This window comes from Athalia rosae, chromosome 4, assembly GCF_917208135.1.
Source record: "Athalia rosae chromosome 4, iyAthRosa1.1, whole genome shotgun sequence".
NCBI lineage: Eukaryota > Metazoa > Arthropoda > Insecta > Hymenoptera > Athaliidae > Athalia > Athalia rosae.
The window spans coordinates 8439637-8453178 of NC_064029.1; the positions used below are offsets into that span (position 1 = coordinate 8439637).

The 13542-nt window shown below is 36.8% G+C and overlaps 2 protein-coding genes across 9 annotated transcripts in view; both read left to right on the forward strand.

Annotated features, from left to right (window-relative positions):
* The window catches only part of LOC105684468 (rho GTPase-activating protein 20-like), a 143693-nt gene extending 140963 nt beyond the window's left edge, over positions 1 to 2730 (forward strand). For 7 of the 8 annotated variants that reach the window (XM_048654049.1, XM_020851458.2, XM_012397817.4 and 4 more), the window contains one exon: positions 16 to 2730. In XM_048654049.1, the coding sequence (XP_048510006.1) occupies positions 16 to 1184 (1169 nt within the window). In that variant the 3' untranslated portion in view covers positions 1185 to 2730. The remainder of the gene's footprint in view (positions 1 to 15) is intronic. The other variant, XM_048654050.1, reaches the window with a different exon arrangement.
* A 2795-nt stretch (positions 2731 to 5525) lies between these two features.
* LOC105684416 (serine/threonine-protein phosphatase 4 regulatory subunit 4-like) lies at positions 5526 to 13399 on the forward strand. Its single transcript, XM_048654054.1, has 16 exons — positions 5526 to 5544; positions 5842 to 6092; positions 6166 to 6239; positions 6389 to 6495; positions 6579 to 6808; positions 6912 to 7034; positions 7118 to 7233; positions 7313 to 7504; positions 7608 to 7766; positions 7906 to 8088; positions 8200 to 8646; positions 8726 to 8903; positions 8967 to 9057; positions 9192 to 9262; positions 9352 to 9403; positions 9724 to 13399. Exons 2-16 carry the CDS (start codon positions 5939 to 5941, stop codon positions 11213 to 11215), a joined length of 3669 nt encoding a protein of 1222 aa, XP_048510011.1. The 5' UTR covers positions 5526 to 5544; positions 5842 to 5938; the 3' UTR covers positions 11216 to 13399.
* The last annotated feature ends 143 nt before the right edge of the window (positions 13400 to 13542 follow it).

A 13542-nucleotide genomic window follows, 5' to 3' on the forward strand; every position in this document is an offset into this window, starting at 1 on the left:
TTTTGTTGGTTGCAGCAGGTGGACTTTCCTTGGATAGTTTGGACTTGACGGAACCACCTAGGAAGGATCACATGTCCTTGTCAAGGGATTCCGGTCTGACGTTATCCGACTGCCAGTTATTTATTCCGGAGTCCCCTGTGGGCTCCGAAGACTCGGCGGTGAACGCTTCGACATCCAGTTTTGATAAATCTATCATAAAGGAGGAAAAGTCGAGCAAAGGGTACGTACGAGTCTATGGGGGATGGGAGGAACGTATGACAACTTATACGAACGGAAATCAGGGTAGTATAAGCCAAAACTTCCGCGAAGAGAAGAGCAACGTTTATCCGAACCCCAATTTCCAACGACAAGATTGGCTGAGAGCGCAACTCAAGCGAACCCCACGAACGAAACTCGAAGAACAGGAACAGAGGAAGGAAAGATTCGACGAAAAGGATATCTACCGGAGAGAATTTCTGCGGCAGGATTCCATGAAAGAGAATGTAGAAAATGGCAAAGACATGTTCAGATCGCAAATGGACATTGCTCAAGAGATGCGGGCGGAGTACGACAGATTATCTCAGCAGGATGCGTGTACGGAACGAGTGTCGATACACGATTCGGAGCAGGATTTGAACAGCAGGGACTCGCCGCTTTCGGCCGACCGTTACGACTTCAAAAAGGATCATTTCGGGGAGTTTAAAAAAGTCAAATCGGAAGCCTACATAAATCGGGATTCGCCCGTATCGCAGAATGGAAGCTATCATTCCGGAAGCGATTTGTACGAGTTCAAAAAAGTTAAAAGCGAAATCTATGTCAATAAAGAATCTCGAACCGAACACTACGAGTATAACAATAAATCCGAGAACAATATATACGGTAACAGAGACACGATAAACGACATTTACACGACCAGAGAACAGGGTGATCTCTATCCCTTCAAACAAGCGGAAGCTATCGATATCTATGGAGATGAAGATGACGGTGAACGCATCTGGCCGGATACACCTCCACCTTTACCTCCTAGACTCAGGCACCTGCCGCCGGTGCACATGAGTCTCGACGACAGGCACAAAGTGGCCAGCAGATCCAGGTCTCTACCTCCACCACCACCCTACCGACCTCCACCGCAACCCCGAGCCCCGATCACCACAAGACATCTTGGATACCCAAGATCCATCGTCGATGATGAAAGTTACGTTTGATTAGCTGCGATTTACATTTTTCGAAATCAAAGTACATATATCTGTTATTCTATTCGCGTCGCGGATTAATTGGATAATCAAAATTTAGCTCCCGTTTGACTGTTTGATATTTGCTCTCGGGGATGATTGACGTGTAGATGTATGATGTATATTTACATGTTTCCATTTTTGGGAATATCTGTAAAATGTTACGGGTGCGATTCAACGAACGTTAGCCGTTCAACAGGGCGAGATCGTTTATTAAAGATTAGGAAAGGAACGCAGAAGAAGCGCAGTCGTGTAATAATTCGGCAACGCATATCGTCTAATAAAATATGATGTATAAGTTTCGGAATGATTCGGCTCGTCTAATTCTGTTGATGAAATTATAGATGTCACACGTCATATTATGTGATCGCGTAATTCGTTGCGATCGGATCGGAATACGTGGTCTTGCAGTGCGATGGTTCACCTAGTCTAAACTCAGAAAACGTTCGTTAGGGCGTATTTAGAAAGAAAAGTACTGAATTATATATTTCGATGTAAGTTTAGATCACATATACAGATTATAATGAATGCGCATAAAAATACGTAACTATATATGTTAACATAAACCATCGCGAGTTCTCGCGCGTTTATTATTTTTTCACTATCAAGAAGAACGCTCCAAAACTATATAAATCTTGCGTTTAGAAAATATATTCTATTGAAAATGTTGATATAGTGACGCGATAAATCACAGCTTTTATACCTATATACTGACAATGAGTTCCAGGGTGCTTCCAAACTTAACATAGGTTACTATAGATATGAGTATATCATAGCTATTAGAATTAAGCATAGCTTGTAAAGATACTGACAAGACTCGGATTGAGGTAATACCATTTTTCTTGTAACATAGTGAGCAAATTTTCTATATATAGGAGAAGAAACACACACACCTCGTTTTAATCATAAAACCAGAGAAATACAAATTAATGACGCAGAAATTTTTTGACACAAGATTACCAGTGGCATAATCATCATCCTAATATTTTTCCTCATCATCCGCATATAATTTATATTTTCCCCGTGAAATTCATCGATTTGCTTCGTAATATTTCATAATCACACGTTAGCCAGCCATTTATAAATTCATGAAATTCTTTCACATTCTGATATTTTGCGAGAATCATTTTTTTTCTCGTATTCGGTATAAACTGACCAGTCTTTCCTTTGGTAGAAAAAACATGACAGTAATTACTACCTTGTAGGTACATACATAAGGTAATAAGTAGCTCTAACATTTATACACGTTAACGCCGCTTTGTTACACGAACGAAGTTATTATGAAAGTGCGATTAATATTGTAGAAGTTTATTATAAGTAAAATACAAAAAATATTTGGATTTTTGTCCAATTTTTCATTTGTACATAATATTATTATAATGTATACTTCTTTTTTATTGCTATAAATGTATGAGCATTCACCTTGATGAATAAGAACAATGCTGATTAAATATGTATACTTATCTAGCTAAATTATACGACATACTATCAAAGTAAATATATTTCGTATTTTATACAATCGCTATTAGCTCATTTCCGATTAACCCGCTGACGGATGATGGACCGCATTCGGTACGTCATTATTACATAATGATCGTCAACCGGTTACAGTATACCGAGTGGTATTATCATCGCTAAGGTGGGTATGCCATTGAATTATTCATTGCTATCACTCCCAAATAATATTTTGCTTTATTGGATCTGAAGGCAGTCAAAGGAATAGATTTGTTTTGTTTACTATCTCGATACAGACCGGGCATTTGCTATTTTGCAATCCGTGTCAACGATTTAGGGTTACAATTTATTTCAATTATGAAAATTGAAAAATGCAATTCGACGAATTTGCTAGTCTTCAATTAGATAAACCTCTCGAGAAGAACTTGAAGGTGAACATTTTTCTCAGATCATTGCAAGCCGCAGTTTCTTACACTATTTCACTCTTTATGCATTGATATCTCTTTCATCACGCAGAGCGAAGAGCAATTGAAAAAACATTCATTGGATCCCAGCTTCGATCAAAAACCGGTCGAACGAGCCGTTTATTTATTAACGTAAGTTCATACCAATATAATTGAGTTACTACGGTTCACAATTCTAGCTAAATATCGCATTCCTCAATAATGCCAAGCAAGGCTTATCGAATCGTTGGACTCGTGTCCCTGCGCAATTAATCCAAAAGGTGGCTTCAAAAAAATGAGTGTAAAATTGAACGATAATTTCTACCTTCCTGCACATGAATATATAATTATACCTCTAACCACAAGATCTATGTATCATCGACTTTTTTTCCCTCTTTGGTTTACGTGTGTCGACTGTATTCGTAGTTGAAGCATTATTATAGTCTATTGTGTATTATACACCTGATGATATTGAATTCCGAAGGCAACCTCTACATTCTAAGAATTCGGGATTTTTTCTTAATGGAATTTTTTAAGCCTCACAAATCCCGCCCCCGTGGAGCGGGAGTTTGGGTGGATACAAAACGGACAAAGGATAAAAAAACCAAATCATAATGGAAGTCGAGATGTGAATTGAATATTAAAACTTGATGAACCAGCCGCAACCCACAGTAAAATAGTATAATTATCCAACTGCAGTCGCGTCGAAAACATTTGTCTGTCGATGTTTTATTCGAAATATAGGAAAATATAAAAACGGTGTAAAAAGACGGCTGTGATCGTATAAATCCTGCATAATAAATATTTGTAAAAATTGCATTTACACGATTTTCAGTCTCGTGTGGCGCGGTGAATGCAAGATACGAATCGGGATTAGCAAATACCAAAGTGAATCCAATTTAGATCAACGGTGACACAGTCCACTATATCCAGTTACCTAAATACGCACTGGTTCCTCTTTAGGCGTAACGTTAATTCTAATTAGGGTAGTGCCTATAACTGTGATTCAAATTCCTACTTCCATTGTGTAGGTATAGTCACGTTTGTACGCACATGTACGTGTTACCTATGTGAATTTAAACTCCCGGGGTGCACAAATCGGGACTGAGACATCGGATGCGCTTTAATTCTGTGAGAGAGAGAATTGAAAAATTTTTCAACATCAACGCAAGTACATAGTAATTACATCAGATGAAAACATCTTTTTTCTGTTCCTTTGCTCTTTGAGCTAAAATCGGGCGTATGCGACCAATATTCAAGACGATTTGTACGACGCCGCATGCACATGCAGATGCACGCGGTGTTTAAAGTACAATAAGTGTATAAGTTAATACACATGGGGAGAAACTGGAGTATAGGTGATATTTTAGCCTTTAAAACTATAGATAGAGCTAGTTGTACGTGAAAATGATTAGTGTGCGATCGCGCAGTACCTTCGAAGTTCTCGCACACGGCGGTTTCCATTAGTTGGTGTTGGTCTCTCGGCGGCCGCGTATGTCCTGCACAGCGTCAGTTAAACGTGTGTTCTTCCTGTTATCATTTGCAACGGTTTGTTTTAGTAATTGTTGAATGATTGAGATGAAATATCAATGAATAAAATGAGTGTCAGTAGTGCGACGAGAGGGAGGTGAAGCCCAGTTTGAAAGCGGTGTGAGGGCTGTTAATTTTGTGCGAGTGTATTAACATCGTTTGAAAAAACTACTCGACGACAAGAAATATGAGACCGCAATCAATGCTACGTCTCCTCCTCGTACGTATTGTAATGCCGAAGGAACAAGCTCTTTCTGTTCTTTTTATTCTTTTTGTGTGTACGCGTATAATTTGTACTAAAAATACACAGGCGTCCCATGCTTTTTGCTCCTTACTCATCCTTTTTCCTACTCTTTACGCGTTAATTATATACCGCTCTGGCAATGTGCTTGCACGCGGACACCGAATAGAAAATTACCAAATATCCAAGAGATAAATGAAAAAGGAACCTCCAGGCTACTCGGATACGAGAGGTTATGATCTCTTTCTGCTCTTATATCGCCGCAGACTCCGAGAGATTCAAACCGATGACCTGCGATATGTCATTCACTGTTATGCGTATATTTTTCACCGAAAAGAAACCAGTTATTGCTTAAGAATTGTGGGCAAATTTACTCCTAGTTTTTTTGTTATCATTACCCAGATCGGAAAAAGATAATTTGACTCATACGAATTTAATTGCTTACGATATCCAGATCGTAGGAACCTTGAAATCCTTATCAAGGACTTGGTCCTTACGTGTAGATCGACTCGTTTGACTACTTACACACTTGCAGTCAAGGTGTTGCAGAATTACGTCACCATCATCCCGCGATTAAAATCGATTTCCAGTGCAGCGGGAGCAGCAGATTATTAAATAACCTTGGAATTGCGCAATAAACATCCTACCGTAATCGTAACATAGTGTATGAATATTACTACTAGAACACCCACCTGACCATCAGCTGTCTGATTCCTCCGTGTTTCAATTCACGTTTAAATTCCATTTTTGGATATGACAGCTTTTCTCATGCAGATTTTCCAAGTCACATCATTGTTAATTTTCATTTGCATCAACAGCATCCTGTTGCTCATCCTAACATCACCTTTTATTATTAACTCATGAATTAATAAACCAGTTTTACCAAAGAACTGATCTAACGATTGTGGAATTCCAGTGCTGAAGTAGATTGTCCAATGTAGTAATATCCTAACAATTTCAGAAAAGGTGACGACATACAAAAGCTAAGTGTAATACATACGCTGCCAACGCTCCTGGCTGGAGACGCACAGTTATGCGTGTCACGATTGATTCCCAAGATGCAGCAGGCTCTGTCGAATGCTTCCTCAGAATTCCACATGGCTGCCTCGTCGACTTTCAAAACAATTCTAGAACAGAAATTGGTCAATCCTTCCACATTTACGCAAACATTTTTGCAGAGCATTTTAAACTCTCTCGACAGCAGAGATCCAGGTATAAAACTTCACTCTTCTACCACTGCAAAACTCAAACAATGAATCTCCCTGATAATTTAATTATATTTTAGTGGTAGCTCATGCGTGGTTGGAGACCTTGCTAGATGTTATCGAATTATTGCCCACCGAAGTCATAAGGCAAGAGGTATATTCAAATATGATTCTTATAATTTGTAGGAGTCAAGTAGTTGAAAGAGTCTATGTGTTGATAAATTGATCTTCACGTAAAAAAAATTAGGAAAATACTGATGAATCTTTGGATAATATTTTGCTACAGAAAAATAATTCCAACAGATCCTTCCTATGGCCATATCCAAGGGGCAATTATCGCAACCAATTAGTTCCAGAATAACATGTTGTAAATTGCTAGGGAAGATTTGCACTCGGTTTGACACACTTCTGTGAGTATCTTGTAAGCTTCAGTGACCCATTTTAATCAAAGTAGTAATGATGAACTTGAATTATTCCATGGCTATGAATGTAGGATAAAAAAGGAAGTCCTGCCTACAGTGCATTCACTTTGCCAAGATGTGAACAGTGAAGTGCGAGCCTGCATCTGTTTGCAGCTGAGTTTTGTTGCTCAGGGTCTTGGGGTGGAATCGGTGAAGCCTGCGTTACTTCCATCTCTTGTTGAACTGGCTAGTGATGAGGAAAGTGCTGTAAGGCATGCTTCTGTCCAGACCATAGTTCATTTACTGCCCCATTTTCAACAAGGTGAAAAAATATTATATTTACATCATTAAAGATGACAATATAATACAGAGCCTAAGTATTCAGGAATTTTCATCATTGATAAGGATGATTTTTGAAATTACAGAGACCATAAAGGGAATTATAGCACCACTCATAAAAAAATTATGCGAAAATGCGTTAAAGTCTGATGACAATGTGATTTGTGTGATTGCCCAAGAATTTGGGAGACTCGCCCTTGGCCTTGAACGTGTGTAATCAATATATTAGCAATTCTATTTTCAACTGATCCATGTAGCTTGAATAATTCAATGAATTCATAATGACATTCAGGCTCTTTAACCATCAATGAGAAGACCTGGCTGATAAAATATTATCAGCAGCTTTCACAGCTAGGTATCCCATCTATGGCAAAAGATGCAAAACAAGAATTCTCGTTTGCAAATAAAGTAAGTAATGATGAATTCCTCTAAGGATGAATAAATTTGATTCTATTTTCGATGAAGCATAATAAGAAATTTCTCTCAGGCATCTAATAGTCCCCAAAGCAATGAAAGATATGTGGAATGCCGTCGCCAGTGTGCGTTTAATTTCCCTGCCATGTGCCTCTTTACATCAAATAGTTTTGAGAAATTGGATATTATTTTACCAACATTTAATGATTTGGCTGCCGATCCATATTATATGGTGCGAAGAACTATCGCGTGTGGGATTCATGAGGTAAGGTATGAGGTTGATGACCAGATTAGTTCAAAATCAGCACCATATTTCTCCTAACATCAAATATTCATTTCCCAATCTGACTGATTATTTTACTATGCAGGTTGGCAAAGTTCTGGGTTCACAAAATGGAACAATAAGGACCGAACTTATCAAGCTGCTAAAGGATGACTCTGAAGAAGTATTGCAAGGGTTGGTGCCACACTTGGCTCAAACACTTGATCTCTTGACCCAAAGTCAGACAATCGGCACTGATCAAATGGTAAGTGGAAAGTCTATAAATTCTCACCTAACGTTTGATTTCTCTGACAGTAAACAGTCTTAAATAATGAATGTGATCTTGCCATGCAAACAACTAACTTTTTATTTTGATAATATACTGGTTTCCCTTACTTTTACAGGATGGAGTTGTCTTGGATATTTGTAGAGCGATTTTAAAGTGTGAAGTCGAAATAGCTAACACTTACAACTGGAGGCTTTCGTCAATGATCTTAAACCAGCTTGAAATTTTACCTCGATGTATTCCGGGTGATTTGATTAACTCTCATTTCACACCTATGGTGTTCAATAGAGCATTAAATGCTGTGAGTACTAATTGTAAATGCAACAATTTCTTTTTCAACAATGTGAGATTATATTTTGCAGGTGAATCATTAGATGTTTCAATCAAATTTCAATAATGTTCTCAATTACAGAGACCATTGCCAGTCCGTTTGGCAGCTGGTAGATTATTGCTGATCTTTCTGCGTTATAATCTTAAACCCATGCAACGAAATGAGCTTCGGAATAGAATCTATACAGAATTCGCACATAGTAACAATTGTTATACAAGGATGTTGTACATGCGAATGATGCAAGAGGCTATGGTTATATTTTCTACAGTTTATTTTAAAGAGAATTTCTATACTACGTTATTGAGTATAACTGAAGATCCAGTTGCAAATACACGAATGAAAGTTGTGTCGATGTTACCCCAGCTCAAAGCAATGTTGCGAATGCCAAATGACAAAAAACTGTTGGCTATGTTAGAAGGAAATGTGCGCACTTTAATGAGCCTAGAAAAAGATCGAGATGTTGTCCACACTTTAACTAACGTTATCCACAAATTGGATAGTATCGATGTTAAACAAGATGGACAACATGTAAGTTGTAGACTTGATTCCATGTAATGCGTAATGTTTTTCAAAAATATAAAAATTAGAAAAATATGGAATATTTCAGAATGCAGGTAAGTTAACTCGGCAAGAAATTGATGATGCTAAGAAATTAGAGGAAGAAAAAAAGCTGGCAGCAATGATTTCTTCCAAAACAACTGGAATGCCTGGTGGAGCAAATCAAGCAACAGCAGCCTCCCAACGGAAATCGGTTGTTCCTGGTCTTCCAAAACAAGTATCTCCGAGTGAGTATTCAAATGCCATTATCTCATTCAAAGTGCGGTCTGAATAAATACATTCTTTTCCAGCTGTACCAAAATCTGGTATTGAAGGTCCAGCTGGAGGAAATAGGATGAGGCAGTCGAGTCAGTCTTTAGCTGATACTACGTACAAATCAACGTAAGTAAAAGAGCCATCTAAAATAAATAATTGGCAGATACTATCTGACAGGTCTGTAGAATGCTACCAATTATTAGTCGACTTGATGTTTGAATGCAACTCATTGTACATGAGTCTCTTTATAAATGTTGCAGAACTCAATTTTCGAGGATCAAACAGCCCAGCTCATCGGAGCCTCCCAGCAAACAATCTTCACCCTCTAAAAGTAATCATTGTCTTTCCTAGCATAGAAAAATGACTAATCTGAAAATTGAGGTCAACTCTTTTCTATAACTTTGAATGCAATTGTTACAGGGGATGGAAACAGCACTCAAACTTCTGCCAAACTACCAGATGCAAAGACAAGGTGAGTTTTTCTCGTTTAGAAAAATCATTATCATTATCGTACATTGAATACATATCAGGATAACAGATTTTCATATTTGGCTTTGAAAGTATCGTATAAAACCTGATTTATTGAAACCCTGTACGTACAAACCCTGATTTCTTGAAACCCTGTACGTTATTGTTGGATGTACTAATAGGAGTGGTGTAATGTTATGGATTACATAATATCATCCTTGTTGAACTAAGAAATCAACAATCACTAAAAAATTCAATAACCCATTAATTATAAAAAAAATTTAAACGGATACATCTACATGTGAAGTGTCTGTCTGCTTCTAGTACTTCTAGCAACAATCTAACTTCAAGCTGGGCACGGCTTACTTCTAACAGCATGCTACTAACACACCCTTGGGAATCAACCAACTACACAAGCTTTAATGCTGGTGTAAGCTCAGTTAATCCAACTTATAGTTTTCATTTTGACAATCATAATACCAGTTTGAAGTCGGCCTGTAGCTGCTCCGAACCAACAGGTGATATGTGCCGGAGTAGACTTTCATTGTTGAATTTAAGCGAACAAGAAGCAAGATCGAACGCACCCTGTTGTTCATGCTTTGACATTAACTCAGATTATTCAAAACTGAACATGCCACTGCATCACAAGCCCCATGCTCAACCTACCTCCGAATTTGCCAAATCTTTTGTGTTAACACACCTGAAAGAAAATAAAGCTGATATCTTGCAAAATTTTCTTCTAACACGCGGTGGTTACGAGGCTAAATATAAAGAACCAGATTTGGCGGCTTTACGAGCTCTGACTAATGTAGCTCACTACAATTCTTGTTGGGCTTTTAGCTCCATGCCTGAAATTCCAGTCACGCTGCTGGATGACGAGTTTCTAGTTGATGCGGGGATTCGTATTCCGGCACAGTTATCATCAAGTCAAAGTACTTCAAAAATACCAAACTTGCAAGACATTATATACCGAAATAGAAGAGAAGGAAGTATCGATAGATCTCATCGCAGTAGTGTCAACCTTGACAAGGGCAAATCTAAAAGATACTCTGCGGAATATGAGGATTGTATAAAACCGCGAATATTAATTAGTGATCAAATTAAAGGTAAGCGGAGTTTGGACGACTTTGAAGAAATTCATAAACGAACATCGATGCAGGGTAAATCTGATGAACACCATATTCCTAAAGAAGACTTAAAGGCCAAGAGATATTCTGGTTCATATCAGGCCAAATCTAGATTTGGGTATGAACCGAATCAAGGAAAGTCTACAGATGATAAACCAAAAAGAAATTCACTTTTCATGGACAAAGACAGGCCGAAACTTTCGCAGACTAAAACTCCAATCGAAAAAAATAAGCGCTATTCCGCCACATATACTTCCAGACAACCTGATCTTAAAGATGTTAAACATAAATTTAAAAGACATAGTTTGGAAGTCACGGAGTACACTCCACTCTCCCGAGTGGACAGAAACTTACGGCGTTATTCAGCGCTGGACGTTAATCATAATCAGGGAACAAGTAAAATACCATTGAGAAGTAGTTTTGTTTCGGGTAGCAGAACGGCACCAGCAACTAGAGCCTCTAGTCCTGTAAGATCTTACACTAAACTATATTTTAACAAATCAAGTCCCAGTGAAAGTCATGCTTCGTCAAGACATAAATTTTTAACTAGATATAGCTCGAGCGATGAAGAAGTCGACAAACTCTGCCATAAGTTCAGTCATTGTCAAAGCGCTCCTATTAACAGGGCAGAGAGCCCAAAAACGAAAGATAGTAGGTTGCCTGTACGGCTACAGAAAAAAAAAATTTGAGATATATGTGTCTGTTATAAATTAATTACGATAAAAACTTGAACACTTTGTTAATTATATTTATTTGTTATACCCTAATTTTATTATTAGTAGGTTTCGAAGTAAAGTTATCTCCTTCTAGCTAATATAATAATATAGAAAGGCCGACAAATCGTAGTGCTATGCTTCAATTGCCTCTGATGTTGTAAGTCTTTTATTACACATTAGTTCGAAATATGTTGTATTAATCTTTCCTAAGCTGTAATTTATCTACACTGAGAAGAACCACATCGATTTTCCGCATATATCTTGCCGCAATAAAATTTTGCATTTACATGGTATATTTAAAATTTAGACACAGTTTGATTTCTTAAAAATATTTTTTTCAGTAATATCGTCATAAAATTGTTATGCGTTATAAGCGAATCAGTGAAATTGCTTTACTCAAAGCACATGCCGTGTTCATTGTTATTATTGTTAGTACTGTTTAACTTGGTAATATTACCATTTAAAATATTCATATCAAAGGATTATAAATATTTCCTGATCTCCCAAGACAAAAATATTTCATTTTAATTTTATGTTGAAATATATTACGTTGTCCTTATTTATTTGAATAGTATAAGCTATTTTTAAGTATTTGGAAAATCACAAGTAGCGATGAAGCGAAGTCCCAAATTCCGTCATTAACGAATCGTCACTCGTTATTCCCACGGTGTCAAAATATAAATATTCTGTTATACATAGTGTACTTTATTATGAGATAGATTGAGAATTCTCAGTCTTATAGTATAGCATTACTAATTCATGAATTATAGTTACAAATATAAGGTTTAATGAATCTTATCTACGTACCTTGACGATAAAAATATTATTTGTAATATAAATTATATTCACTAGCTCATCCGGAAATATATTTTGGGAAAATTATCTATAAACTCTTCAGGTTTTGCAATTTAATCGAACCAAGGTACATAACTATGATTCTTACCAATTCAGCACTGGCAATTATAAGGTACAGAACTGAAATAGGTTGTCCTTTTGTGTGAATAGTTTTTAAAAGAAGACTAGTCAGATCTAATCTGTTTATGGAGAGCGTAGTTATAAATTATAAAACCATAATTGATAAATCATATATTTCTGCAGCGTCAAACCACCGGCCGCAACTACCAAGAAGTGATGGAAGTTTAATAACAAGAAAAGGCTTGTGTACTTACAAAAGTAGAGGCTTGACGTTCACGACTAAAGATCTGAAATGAACTTTCAAAAAACGTATATTTTAAGTTTCAAGAATGTCAAATGAGATTGTAGTATAAGTTGCGTCCAAGATTAGTAAACTCAATTTCTGGGTCTGGATTTAGACGTTGCTCTTTTCAGGGCTGGTGGATTTACAATTAAACCATGCGAAAAGTAAACCAAATCGTTTAGCATTTTCTGGTGATTAGAATTCAGTAATTTTCAACGCTAAAGGATATAGCATTCTCATGAGCTATGTACGTATCTCAAATGCAAATAATTCTACACCATGTATCTCTACATTGTATAGATCGTAATGATATTTTTATTTGAAATATATTATTAACGTTACCTATGAAAATGGCAGCTTAATGCGACTATACGTGTACCTCGGTGCAATAGCGGCATTGAGAACTGAGGAATTAAAACGACTAAGAATCAGCTTAGATTTTCTGATTGGATATATTATCAAACATTATTTTTGTAAAAATATTCAATGAGTGATATTCGTAATGATACGTTAAGTTATTGCGTTAATGCGTCGAGGTATATCTGCTCATATTCTTGATAGAACATCTTATATTGATTGAGGAATCTGATGATAAGGATTCATAATTGAAATCTTTTATATTCTATGGTATATCATACGATTTTATTAAGCTATTGTCATGCTGAAAACTTTGTGAAGTATTTTGTAAATGAAGCTACATCACACATTTTGATTGTGTCTATTGCGTACGAAGTAAAAATAAATTACTGAGAATTTAACTTCACTAAATTTTCAGCAAATATACCAGAGTTAGATCATAAAAAGAGAAGATAAAATAATTTTAGCTTCACTAATCATGCTTAAATATCGCTACTTATTTTTGTATAGATCTACAACAATGATAACTTTTGTGCCAGAGAAAAAACGAAAGGCATATGTATACCAATAGAGAGATATATAATATATATAATTAAATGGAATATCTGTATAATTCATTTTCAAACTATACATTATGCACATAGGCTGACCATGCAACCGATGCAACTAGCTCAAAAACGCTACGATGCAAGTCTGATATTCAAATTCCCCCGCTGTAGACGTACTCATGGCTCTCGATCGTCTC